Raw genomic sequence first — 14,087 nt, 5'->3', positions numbered from 1 at the left:
CCGCACTTGTTGGTTTTCCCAGACCTGAATTTGTCAGCCGAGGTACTTGAACCTCTACGTTTGGAAGCAGAAGAGTCTTTCTCTGCCGTAGGCAAGTTCCTCTGACGCAGCTCTGCACTTGTCAGTGTTGGGTACTCAGCACAATAGGACTGATAAATACGAAGATCAAAAGGCTAGCGTTTATTTTCTATGTTTATGATACCTTATTGGTTTTCTACTTATTAATTTAAAAACGCGGAGGTCATAAAAAGGGTCGCAATTACCTCCCTCTTGTAAGAGGCGGTACCCGCGTATTGTGCGACTTCTCCCCTGACGCGGCCGGCAGAATTGAATATCGCAGTTAATTTCCGAAAGCTTCTACTCTTAGATTAATCAGGTACTACAGCGTCATTTTTGTGATTGCTTTTTTTTTGTAGTAGTCTTATGTAGTAAAACTGAACAAAACTTTTAAGTGTTGCTTTCTCCTTCTGCATGATTTAAAAACCAGTTGAAGCCATTATGGTCTTTAAAGCAAAACACAACACCCAGTGAGTGGATTTGACTTTAAATCCTGTTGTTGTTTTCTTCAGTCTTGCTGCGGTTATTTGTTATATATCACACGTGGTGAAACACAAAGGTTGAACTAGAAATATTTTTCTGTTGAGTGGAATTTTCAGCACTTCAGTTCTTTTTGTTGATAATGATGGAAAATCAGTAACAATAGAACTGCCACCTGAAACCTTGAAAAACTGCTACTGTGTTCATGGTTTAGAATCTTTATTCTCATACTGTTGTTCCTTATTTTTAAACATTTTTTGAGCAACTTTTCAGTGGTACAGCTGAACTTTTTCACTTGGTCATTGAGAAGAAAATGACTTGAGACATTTGAAACATAAGTTGGGATAAACCTTTATTTGACCAGTAATTTTGAATAATACTGTACTTCTAGTCTTTTTATTGATTTAATTTCCCTTAACTTATGTAATCTTTTGTTTATAAATTAATCTGTTTGTGGGACAGAAGGTTTTATCAATTGTTTTCCATACTGTACAGTATATGGTTAAACATTTTGTATATTTAGTGTGTTTTTAAGTTATTGATTTGTTTTATATCAAATAATTTATTTTTCAGGTACCATTTTCATTTAAACTTTGTTTTTACATGGGTTTATTTTAAATAAAGTATGACACTGCTTTCCAAATGTCTAAAATGAAGTTGAATCCCATTGTGTTATTTTGAGACTACTTATGTAAATTAACTTTAGAAATAACTGCAAAAATGTACCAAGTTCATACTTTGGTTGTGCTTCAGTTCAAGTGCTTGGAAATTTTCTGCAATGATTTTTGAGCAATTTGAAAAATTGGAATTTTCATATTGAAACAGTTCAAAGATTTGTTGAATGAAGCAGCAGCTTTGTAGAATCCTGTGGATGGAATTATGAGCATTGTTTTCTATATGGTATTTTCAAAATTAAATGAAACCACGCCTAGATACTTTACGCTAGTGTTAAATGAAATTCTCTGTCAATAGTGCAAAGGAGTTTTGTACTTTCGCCACATGTTCATTACTGTTTTTGTTGAGTACTTGTTTGGAACATAGTCATGATGTTTTTAAATGATCCATGATGAAAGGTGATGTACTTCAAAATAGAATTAGGCTTTTACTTAATTGTTCATATTTTGTCTTTTTTTTCCTGCAGGAATTGGATTATTATTGTGCAATTTGGAATTTGACATTTTTTCAGAAGAATCTGAGCTGTGTTCATGAATAGGCTAATCAAGCTTACGCCACTAAAGATTTTGTTACTTGTAGCCTTATTAGAAAGATGGAATTAAAAGGCAGCGCATGATTTCCTTTTTATTTTTCAGGAAAAAAAAGTTGTTCCCTCCATCTTATGGTGTCCATCCTGATTAAAACCAAAGCCCAGCTACGCTGTTACTCAGAAATGCGTATGAAACTTTTGCAGAGAGCTCTGGAGAACAAGCAGTCGGTCAGCCTTCAGGTCAGGCAGGGTGCTCTGGGTCCCCTCGTCCAGCTCTGGGGCAGGACGGGCGCCCTGGTGTAACGGCTGTGGGGGAGGCCGTGCCCGTCACCTTTTGAAGAAATGCTCGTGAAACCACGTCCTTTCAGTCGGAAGGAACCTGTATGCTGCTGGCTCGCAACAGACTGCATTCAAGTGTTTACTCCCTTTTTCACCCACACGAATTTTTAAAGTTTTGATGAAGTCGGCTCCTGAGTTTGAGCAGGTCCCTTGCTGCGTTCTTTAGTCGCGGAAATTATCCGTCTCTGTCAGAGCTGGGCTAATTATCATGCTTTTGAGGCATTGGCTCTGATTTTTCTCTTAATGACTTACCTGTGAAAAGGGATGTAAAATAAGAAAAAAAAAAAAAATAGCGTCGCATTTATGCTAGCATGGAATGGATGGCAATGCTGCGTCAGCTCAGGCATCTCGATGCAGTGGAAAACTAAATTTCCCGTTATTTTTTCTTGCTCTGGGAATTGCTCAGTCCAGCACTGTTCACCAGGTTGGAATTATTCTTTGTGCTAAACTGATAAAGAGCAGAAACAAGCATTTTCTGTTACTACAGTATAACAAAGGGTCATTGAATGTGCAGCATCTGTTGTAATCCAGAATGCTTAATCACCAGTGCAGAATTTTAGACCTTTCCTGGGTTTTCCTTTGGATGGAGCTGGGGCAACTTCTCCATTCTTACTCCCACCAGATGTTAGTCCTGTGTGATTCGCTTCGCGCAGGTTCATTCTGACCACCATTGTATTTTCCAGATTTTTCTTCTATGAAAAATCATGAGGGAAAATGCATATTAACCACCAGAAAGCTTAATAACAAAATATGGCCACGTGAAATCTGGGCCCCTCTCAGAAATGGCTGTTTTTTCAAAACCAAACCAAAGCTGTTATTGTAGATCTGTTAACCCACAGGTGGAGATTCTGGTTTTGTAAAATTCCCGATAGACTCCCTGGCTTTAGACTCTTCCCCTACTTGCTCTGCGGGCTGTTGGGGTATCCTACTGTTAAATTTAACCCCTTCATTAGCAGCATGTTAGGGAGGGGGGGAAAGAAGGAATTAAAAAAAAAAAAAAAAAGGTGTTAAACTGTACAGATTTCCATCTTGCTGGTATGTCAGGAAACACAGTAGAAAAAAACTTCATCCTGTCTTCATATTTTTCTCCGTATCTCCTATCTTTAAAAAAAAAAAAAGAAACCTGGAAAAATATTAGTATTAAGAAAGGTCCTCCTGGGTCATGTTACTGGTGTGTTTAGGTCAGGATTCTGCCTGCAGCGCTGGCAGTGAGCAGCTATTTAAGGAAAGCACGTTAAGCCCGGCACCATCCCACTGCCCTGTCTCCGTTCCCCTCGTGCTTCCCCAGCACCCCGAGAAGTTGCGTGTCGGGGGGGCCCTGCCTCTTCCCGCGGTAGCTCCTCTCCTTTTGCTGCTTGATTTTTGAAGCAACCTTTCTTTTTCTTAAACTGTCTTCTGCTTTTATTGCTTGCTGACAGCGGGAGACTGGAAGGAAAGGTGGAACGTTTGGGGTAATTTTTGTGTGTGTGTGTGTGTGACCCGTGCAGTTGGATGAAGGTGAATAAATAGTGATGCTTCACTCTTTGCACTGTGACGTGCTTTTTTTTTATTTTTTTAAAAAAAGTATGTATGTATAGAAACAGTGAATTTAGCAAATTGTGAATCTGAATCTAGTTTGTCAGAACATAACTTCTACTAACATCTCATTGGCAGGTTTTTTTTTTTTGCAACAATTAATTTAAAGAAAATTTGTCACAGTTAAATAAAATCTGTATTTTGTTTCAGTTACAAGCATTGCATGGAATGCTTTAAATGTTGAACTTTTCAAAATGGATTGACTTTTTCTGCAGAACTGTAGCTGGAGTGCTTATTAAAGAGCACGTTCTCAACTTAAACTAGAACGTACAAGGAACTTCACTGAGTTTAATAAAAATGAGTTTGGGGCTTCCTGTATTCTTTGAGTCGGTATCAGTGGACCTCTTAAACTTACTTTAACTGAAATTCTGTTTGAATATGTTGGAACAGATTCTGCCCCCAAGTCCAGCCCGTGCATGCTACAAAGAAAGGAGAGCAGAGCCGAAATTGTTTGGCTTAGGAGCAGTGTTGGGTCGGTATAAACCGTGCTGAGCTGCCGCCTCCTCATAGACTTCGGTAGGCTCCAGCTCAGGTATCACGGAAGGAGCGTGCACTCGCACTTTCAGGATTTCAAGGCTGTATTGCAGCCTAGGAACGGCCCTGGTAAGTAAGCTCGTGTGCTTCTCTAGAGTCGTGGCACAAATGGTTTTGCTCTCACTCAAAGCAGACTTGCAAAATTTGGGATGCAACATTTTTGTAACCATATATCCTGCTTCACCTTTCTGTCCGAGATGAAAGATGCAAAGCAGAAGGAGCAGAGAGACACAGTATGCGTATATGTTCATATGTGTACACACATATAAGTACCTGTGTGCGTATTAAAATGCATGTAGACTGTATAGATGGTTTGTTTAGAATATATATGTATCTGTTAATTGTATGTATTAGCGTTGTGTATCTGCTGTATATGCACATATATGCTATTCTACATGTCTACACAGTATAAAAGTAATTCATACAAAGATATATATCCTTAAAAATTCAAGTTCATATAAAACTTTATAGTTAGAAGGTATTGTTAACAATAGTACGGTAATGTGATGAGCAAGCTGTGGAAGTTTAAGAAAATTAATCTTCAGCTGGGTAAAAATTTAACATCCAAATTTTTTCTAAAGTTTCTTTTGAAATAACTCTATAAAAAATGGCCACATCTGTATACTGTATCTTAACATTTCTCGACAGTGGTCCTGTAATGCACAGTATCACTGCTTTTCAGGGAGCACCTCCCATTCACTTCTCCCCATGAGATTTCTTTGGGAGTCAGTGACTTCTGAAATGATTTTCATTCTGTTTTAAGCCACCTTTACTACATGGTTGTTCCCCCCCCCCCCCTTCTGTTTTTACCCTATTTTATGGGCCTTAATGTTTTAATCCTTTCTTACTGCAGGAATGGAGGAAGGAAGAGACAATTCAGCTTCAAGAAGGACTGTGGTTCTAGTGAAGCGGCAGTGGCTGACCGCACGTGCCGTGGCACGCAGCGCCATTGCCTGGGGTGCGCCGCCGGGCCCTGCTCCCCCCGCCCTGTCCCTGGATTCCAGGATAGACACCCCGGCTGCTGGCGCTAGCTTAGATAAAACGTACAGAAGCCTGGCCCCTGGGGTCTTAAGCGCTTCTTTTATGAACAAGGCAAAGTTAAGATCTGAGGTGGTACCTACCTTGATGTCTTTGCCTTGCTCAGTTGCTCAGCTGGTTTTTAAGGACTTGCACGAGTTGGTTGATTCCTGGGCAGCGGTGTCTCCAGCGCTGTGATAGTTCTAGGGAGCGTTCTGGCTGTCCTGATTTGCATCCTATGTTACTTAAACACAGTAATTCTCAAAGGCAGCGCAAGAGATGCAGCACAAGATGGAATCGTGTTTTGAAGCTTTGTGCTTTCCTCCCGGTCTTGGCGTACAGCTGGGCAGGTCTGAGCCTTGCGTGCTGTTGGACGGCTGGTGGCCTTGATGAAGGAATGTTTGCCCTGAATTTGGCCTCTCCACGTTCCTGTCACACGCGCTGACCTTATGGAAGAACAGCTCTGGTATCCGCTGCCTGGAGTCCGATTTCCCAGTTCCTTTGTCGGTATACGTTCTGGGTTTGGGTGAGGGAATAATGCAAGCTGGTCATATCCAAGAAAGAATAAAAAGGGAAAAGGACAGACTTCTTGTTGAATTGGTGGCATTAAGGCAGCCTGGCATAATTTGTGAAACACTCCTTCTGTGAAGAGTAACTCTGTGACGGTCTCTGCTGGGTGTTAAGCACAGTGAAAGGAAGATCTCTCTGGGGCAGTAGCGGCAGTGCGCAGTGTGGGGCAGGGAGAGCACAGCCAGTTCACCCCTTTGCTCGGTGAGGAAGGTGAGCATCATCTCATCCGTAACAAACGTTTTGCTCTACAAACCGAAGGAGGAAAAGAGGTGTGACGCCCTAATATGAACAGGGATGAAATGGTTTTGCTCAAGAAATGTTTTAGTCTTTTGTAGTATATGTGCTAGACCGGATTGTCTCGCCTGCAGGACAGTGCTGCTGCTGCTGCTGGAGCAGTGCTGTCAGCCCACGGCCGTCCATCTGCTCCTTGTTGGAGCTACCTGAACGAGAAGATCTTTACAACGGCTGCACTTTCTCGCTGTTCGCGCTATGTTTGTGTCAAAGCTTAATAGGTTATTAAAATGACATGATGTGATATGGCTTCAAAAATGTTTTTGTATTCTGAGAGGATTTTATGTATTCAGGTCCCCAAAAAGTAATAACTGAATGTCATTGTAGGCATAAATGAGACTCCAAAGGTGAGTTCTGGATATGGTTTTAAGTGATGGTGTCGTTATAAACACTCTAATCTCCAGCATCATACCAACCCTCCACCATCATCTTATTTGTGCTGATAAAACCGTTGGTAGGAGTTAAACAAAAGATAAGCCTCGCCAGCGGTTACTTTAAACCTGGCTCAGTTCTTGGATCAGTTTTCCCTGTAGTCCCATGGGGATATACATACCAGCACTGCTGAAGGGTGGGATCAAGCAGGTGAGCTTGGGCTGCTCCAGGTGGCACTGCCATCAGAAGATGTGCTGGAACATGCTTTGCATGCGTGGCGTCAGCTGGGCGGCTTGTGGAAACTGGAGGAGCTCTTCAGGGAAGCCAGCTGCGCTAGAAGGTGGACTACCCGGATGTGAAGGACAGTTGGAGTTGCTTCTTAGTCAGAATTGCTGCTATGATCATCAGTCCGTGTTCCTGGCAAAAAAACCCAAACCACAAACCCCAAACCAAAACGCACTGGAAAAAATCCAACGCAAACTATTAAAAGGAGAAAAAAAAAGAGTAAATGAGGGTGGGGGAGGACTGGTTAGCAAGGAAAGACGTGTAAAAGATCAGGAAGCGGAGGAGTTTTTCCTTGGATGCTCTGAGGTGGGATAGAGAGAGACTTAATTTCATTTCTGCTTCTCTGGGCAACCTCATAGATGTCTGTGAGGGCGGTGAGGCCCTGGCACAGGTTGCCCAGAGAAGCTGTGGCTGCCCCTGGCTCCCTGGCAGTGTTCAAGGCCAGGTTGGATGGGGCTTTGGGCAACCTGGGCTAGTGGAGGGTGTCCCTGCCCATGGCAGGGGTGGCACTGGGTGGGCTGTGGGGTCCCTTCCAACGCAAACCAGTCTGGGATTCTATGATTGTATGATTCTTACATCTAATCTAAATCTCCCCTCCTTCAGCTTAAGGCCATTCCACCTTGTCCTATCACTACATGTCCATGTAAACAGTCCCTGTCCAGTTTTCTTGTAGGTCCATGTCCTCCTTGTGCTGGGGACCCCAGAGCTGGATGCAGAACTGCAGGGGGGTCTCACCAGAGCGGAGCAGAGGGGCAGAATCCCCTCCCTCAACCTGCTGCTCACGCTGCTGGGGATGCAGCCCAGGACACAGTTGGCTTTCTGGGCTGCGGGCACACATTGCTGGGTCATGGTGAACTTCTTGTCCCCCAACACTCCCAAGTCCTTCTCCTCAGGGCTGCTCTCCATCTATTCTCTGCCCAGCCTGTAGTTGTGCTTGGGATTGCCCCGACCCATGTGCAGGACCTTGCACTTGGCCTTGTTGAACTTCATGAGGTTCACATGGGCCCACCTCTCCAGCCTGTCCAGGTCCCTTTGGATGGCATCCCTTCCCTCCAGCGTGTCGACCCACCACACAGCTTGGTGTCATTGGCAAACTTGCTGAGGGTGCGCTCGATCCCACTGCCCATGTCACCGACAAAGATGTTAAACAGCACCGGTCCCAATGCTTTGCAGCATCTTGTGACACAGGACCGAAGCTCTCAAGAAGCTGATAACACGAGGGGTCCGTTTACACCACCTACGTCTGCCATTGGTCTGTATCCTTTGGCTAGGAAACGCAGAGCGCTGCGAGCGAGGAAGTCATTCTAGGACAGGATTTGGCAATCTACGTGCTCTTTTATGAAAATGTAATGGAAGGTTTTTGAGAAGAACTTGGAAATCCTGGTGCACGTGGTTGTTCAGGGGTCGGTTGCGCAGGCGGTGTGGAAGCGGGGAGGCTCAGAATGGCCCGTTAGTGATTTCTCTCCCAGCCCGGCTGGAGTGAGCGCTTGCAGAGAAGCTTTTTTGGAGCTCCTGTTCCCAGGTGCAGCGCGTGACGTTGCTGTTGAGCTATCATCAATGACAAGGGAACAGATAAGGGCCCAAGCCTTTGGACATGCTGTTAGTTTTAACTGAACCATCCTGCTTTTCTTGTTCTGACAATGAACCGGTTGAGCCGTTTGGTGTTTTTCTAGCTGGGGACGGGACACGAGCGGAAGCGAAGGTGTCGTGTAGGTTGAGGATGCGGTGAAACGAATGAATCGCGCACGCACAGAAACCTGTCGAACTGCCAAAATTTTCAACTTGAGACAGCTTAACACCTCTCAAGTGAAGTTAGCGATGGCCTTGCAGCGATCACAGACACGGTTGGTTGCTGTCCAGAGCCAGCCAAGGAGCTGTGGTGCTTGTCATTGAATTAACACCCTTCTCAGAACTGGCTTCGTGACACTGAGTTCAAGCAGCGCGTTCCTAATTGAGCTGCAGATTAAAACCAGCTGGAGGCTGTGTTTGGCGAGGAACACGGAGGCTCGCTTAGCTAACGGAGCGTCTTGCTGCGTGCGGCTGCCAGGGAGCACCAGGCGTTCGCTCGTACGGTCCCGCACGGCCCGAGACGGCTCCTCTCTGCCCCGTGACTTGTTGCCGTAGCTGCGTCAGTAAAGGCACCTCCGCCGGGATTCTTCATCGCAGAGCGGTGTTGTCACGAGACCGTTTTCTTTGGGCACCGGGATGTTGGTGTTCCCTGTCCTGGCCCGGTTCAGCGTGGCGGCAGTCGCCTGGCCGTTGGCGTGGGCAGCAGTGTACGTTCCTGAGGGGTTCGAAGGCGGCCGCGGTCCTCGTCAGACTTCCCGATTTGTTGCTGGTGGTGTTTTTGCCCCTCTTACTGTGAGCCTGGCTAAAGCACGTTACTGCTGTTCGATTATTTTAAGTCTGGTGACTATCGCAGTTAATCTCTTTGTCCAGCTGTCAGGGCATTCCAGACGCCTTTGTATCTGTGCTCTTTTGAAAATAAAAATGTTTTCTACAGAAGTGTAAATGCTACGCCATTCAAATTCCTCATGAGCTGCACCAGCTGTAAGCAAGGGGTTCACTAAAGTGTGCATTTTGGGTTTGATTCTGGGCTTTAGAGTACAGGAGAGTGCCGGTTTGGGTTTTTTTGAATAGTGATGACACTAGGCTCTTACCATCCTAATTTTACTTTTTCCACCAGGGTCTCCTTACGTAGTGTAGGACAAGCTACTTGATTCTTCTGATTTTCTCCTGACCCATTAGATACCATCATCTGATTTTTTCCTATCTTCCAGAGCTGGCGTGTGGGTTATTTATTCCAGTGCTTCGAACTTAGTCTTTAGTTCAAGTTTTTAGTTTTGGTTTAGTTGGTAATTAGAGTAACAAACAGTTGAAGAGGGGAAGCTTCTTCTAGGTTATGCCCAGACGGCTAAGCCGGTGCGTACACCACCAGTACCTGACCCGCGCGTGTCCGTTCCCAGCCTAGTCTTTTGTAGGCGGGGGGAGCAAAAGCATCTTCCGTTTCTCCAGAAAACGTATTATCTTTACTAGCTGTCTCCTGAGATGGAGAACACCTCTTCTGTTGGGACTTGGGTGAAGAGCTGTGTGTTTGGATGCTTCGAGGAAGGGATGGGGAAAGGAGGAGCGGACCTGGTTGGTTTGTATCTGCCTATTTACAGGCTTCTTCCATCTTTCTCTGGTTGTTCTGTAGCTGCCTGTTCACGGGGGGTTCGCACCTTTCTCTGTGCATCTGGTCTGGCGCTGTTGAGCCAAGACCTGGCAGACCGAACGTGCCCCAGTAGAGCCGCTTGAGGAGCTCGTGGTGTTCGACGCAGCCGGTTATTTCTGTTGTGTGATGCCCTGCCATGTCACGGCTGTGGGACTTAGCTTGGCTCCTGCTCGCTGAGCTGCTGCTTTTGCTGGATCGTGAGGTGAAAGGGGAAGGGGAGGGTTTATGGCTGCAGATTCAGAAGGCGACACTATTCGGGTCCATAGGTGGACAAACGTTCTTACCAGTTCCCTGTCTGTATTTTTTTGGACCTGGTTGAAAAAGCGCGGGCGTGAATGAGTAGAAAGAGAGATTTCTGCTTTTGTAACTCTAATTATGAGCAGGTGAGTAACTGTTACTCGCAAAGGGTATGTGTGAATGTTTTGTTTCCTACTTAAGACTTCATGTGTAGGAAATGCAAGTTGGTGCTCAGGTTGGAAGAAAGCGTGATCTCGAAGAGCAGCTGATAACTGAATAATAGATGACTGGACACAGGTATCCTCTCGGGAAGAACTGCCGACGCGTGAGGAGTAGAAACTAACAATTAAAGGTCAGGACTGGCGTTTTGTTGGCGTCAGGAGGAGAATCGTGAGGGATTTAGCCTGACCAGAGCTGTGAAATCGGCAGCAGATGTCCGCCAGGCTGTAAGTGCAAGGGCCGTTTGGTCTGTCTGTCTCCACCGATTGCAGCCGGTCGAAGCAAATAACCGTCTGGGCTTCGGCATTCGGGGGGCAGACAAAAAGACGGCAAAGTGGAGTTACGATGTGTAAAGACGAGACAATATTTTGAAGGTGGGGGTCATGATGCTGCTGTTAATACTTTAGCACCAGAATGTGGTTTAAGGTAATGCTTTGCAGATGATTGAAGACTTCGGGAATATTGAAAGGGCAACAAGGAAGAGAATGGCCAAATACCCATTTCGTTGTGGTTCTGCTCAAGGAAGGACGGAGAGTAGAAGACCTCTGAGGTGAGCTGTCCAGGTAAGTGAAGCAACAAGTTTTGGGTTGGGTGTAATGTTTCAACCCTATCGTTCTTCCCTGTCTGTGTGGGGCTAGGTTTGGGTAGTCGTGTCTCAAAATCAAAGCCAAAATCTGGTCTTACGGAGTTTGAAGGCTCAGCATTATAAAAATAGATATCTCTGCTCAGATGCGTAATTTAGAGTGAGAGTCATCCTACTGACTCAAGCAATTAAAAACTTTATCACCCTGTCCAAGCCCATCAATAAGAGACTTCAGAAGACGATTCATCTGCTCCTAAATACAGGAGATTTACTGCTCCAAAGGTGCCCGTCTCTCGCTGTTGACCGCAGGGGACTTCCTTTATATAGTTCAGATGAGATGCGTAACTTCTAGAAAGCAAAGGTAAGCGTACGTTGCACGCCTGGGCACCGGGACACCCGCACGTGCACGAGACTAGCCGGCTCCTGACAGGGATTTTGGAGCATCTTACCCAGGGATGTTTCAGCTTCCCCCCCCCCCCCCCCCGCTGAAAACCTAGGGGGTTTGCAAACGGAGGATGTCAAACACGGCGAGATGCAACGTGGCGCAGGGTTCCCTGGGCTTGTCTTGATCCAAGATCCGAGCGTAGCTGAGGACCGACGCGCTCTGCTCTGCGTGGCCGTGGCGTATCCGAACGCGCGCCCTGGGCGCCCAGCAGAGTTGCAGGTGCGTTTCAGCACGACATAAAGAATTTATAAAAGTAGGTCTGAACTTTTGTTGTGGAACAGTTTGGAAATGAGAGCTACGAACGCAGGCGTTGCCGTGCTGCGTCTCGTTTTGCTCTCGCACCGCTACGTCGTCGGTAGGATCTGCTGACTTACCGGGGGGGGCAAGGCGATGGGCGATGCGGTGAGGAGCGCCTGCCGGCAGTAAGGGCCAACGTCATTTGTTCAGGTTTTCCAGAAAGCTTTTATTAGCTCAGCAGACGAAATGAGAAAGTCCGTAAGGAAATAAACACGTTCAGTGAATCGGGAGGGAAGAGGCAAAGATGGACAAATCCCAGCGCACATTCACTAGGGAGGCGTTTACTCCTTAAAGGAGCATTCAGTGTAGGTTATCGGCTGCTAATTAAAAAAAAAAAAACCACAACAAAAAAACCCAACAAACCAAAAAAACCAAACCACAAACCAAAATCCAGTAGTTAAGCCATGTGTATTGTTTAGAGCTGCTTTGGAAATCTGATTTCAAAGAGGAACTTGGTGTTCTAATAGATTTAAGTAAAGGCTTTCAAAACTGCTCGTGGAATGGAATTTTCAGAAAGTTATTCCAGAAAAATTGCATGGAGTAATTTTGAAACTGATAGCATTTTAAATTTTAAAATGGGAGGTTTCAGCTGGTTTTCACATCTATTGTTTTGAATTTATTTTGCCACGTGCTACAAGATGTTATTTTGTTCTTTTTTTCCAGTTTCCGTAAAACAAAGTACATTTTGATCTAAAAGGAAGGTAGCAGCGCTCTCTACTGACTCTATACCATTTCCAGCGTTACCATGCCGCGCTGCTGCTATGGTCACTCTTATTACTAAATCCTAAAAAGATGTCAAAATAATATAAAAGTGAAAATCCCTGATCAAAACTCGCCACTTTTATAAAATTCAGATCTGTAAAAATAATTGATGCTCTGGAAGACATCTAACAGCACGGGAAGGAACCCGTTTCTTTAAGGTCAAGGCCACTTAGTCATGGACTGTAGAAACGAGCTGGTTGTGTCTGCTGTAAAGCCGAAGGGTCAGTTCGATGCAAATTCCTTTCAGCTCACTGGTGATGGTGAATCTCGTCCTCAAGTTTGCCAAAATTGGTGAAACGTCATTCCCTAACTGAAGCTCGTATGGCCCAATAGGTGGATTTTCTGCCAGGATTTAGGAGGGGCCGTAAAGCCAAGGGCTGCTGCTGCTTTTCCTTTTGTTTAATAACCACAAACCCCATAAATATCGCTCACAGGGATTTAGTTTATGGAAGTAGCTTTCTGTGATTTTTTTTAATTTTTTTTTTCTTGGTGGAAACACTACTTGTGTAACAACCAAGTTCCTTCCCCCGGTTGCTCTCCAACTTTATTACGTTATTATACACGCAAGCCGTGATCTGGGGAGCATCTCCATCGCAGTGTCAGCTGGGATTTTTATATTTGTAAGGAAAACAGGGATTTCCAAGGAGCAAGGTTTGGAGCTCGTGTTCTTTCTGTACACCGGGTCTCAGCGTCTGTGTGGTACGTGCGCCTTGCACTGCCTGTACGTGTGGGAAAATTGAAATACGATGCAGGCGCAGTGTATCGATCAGTAGGATTTAATTGTATTTGACCTTTTTTGAGGCTGAACAGGTGGTTTTCAATTTGCTAAGCAAGATGCCTCGATTTGCCTGGCGCGGAGCAACGTTCCTTTGCCTCCCTCCAGCGCGGGGACAGTCGGGACGGAATCAAAACTCCTTCCGGCGATGCCCAGTGACTTTGTCCAGACTCTGTGCTACTTCCTTGTGTTCTGGAAATCTCTTCTGGAAATCTCTTGTCCCTCAACCACTAATAAGTTTTCATTACTCTGGATCCATCGAGTCCTGGTGACGTTTTGGGGTTAGGTGGGTGCCTGCCTGCTTTCAGTTTTGGCAAATGGAGGCTGCTGCTCCCCGCCGAGCAGCAGATACAAACTGGTGTAAATGTTCCTCCGGGCAGCAGATGATGGGAAATACAGGCGGGGTTGGGATGGGACCATCCCAGGGACATCTGCCGAGACAGCGGATGCCTTACCAGCCCCCTAACTCGGGCATTCAGTAAATACGCCACTTTAACTTCTCCACAATTTTTTTTTCCTGTTCAGAGTCATTAAGCTGCCTCTTCTGTGCGTGTTGGTGGCGCTGAAAAAGATGGATTGTCCTCGCCGCCTTTGGCTTTTGCACATCAATACCGATGCCTTCACTTTTTACCAGACCACAAAGAGACTTTCAGAAGCATTTGAATTTTTTTTTTTTCTTTTTTTTTTAATCCTGTTGGAGGGTCGAAGTGATTACAGACCCAGTTTTGAGACTGCTGAGTGGTTAAAGCTCTCTCTCGCTGCATTTGTCATAAGGTACAAGGCTGTATTGTCCCTGACACCCCCCCCCCTTTTTTTTTTTTTTAACCGTAG

The 14,087-nt window shown here is 45.3% G+C and overlaps 1 protein-coding gene across 1 annotated transcript in view; it reads left to right on the top strand.

Moving 5' to 3' along the window:
* Nucleotides 1–6,311, top strand: part of ELAVL1 (ELAV like RNA binding protein 1) — a 50,127-nt gene extending 43,816 nt beyond the window's left edge. The window contains exon 6 of the mRNA XM_054805473.1: nt 5,043–6,311. Coding sequence (XP_054661448.1) covers nt 5,043–5,220 — 178 coding nt within the window. The 3' untranslated portion in view covers nt 5,221–6,311. The remainder of the gene's footprint in view (nt 1–5,042) is intronic.
* The last annotated feature ends 7,776 nt before the right edge of the window (nt 6,312–14,087 follow it).

Source organism: Grus americana, chromosome 28 (genome assembly GCF_028858705.1).
Source record: "Grus americana isolate bGruAme1 chromosome 28, bGruAme1.mat, whole genome shotgun sequence".
NCBI lineage: Eukaryota > Metazoa > Chordata > Aves > Gruiformes > Gruidae > Grus > Grus americana.
The sequence above is the reverse complement of the archived record's forward strand: the minus strand, read 5'-3'. Positions and strand labels throughout refer to the sequence as shown.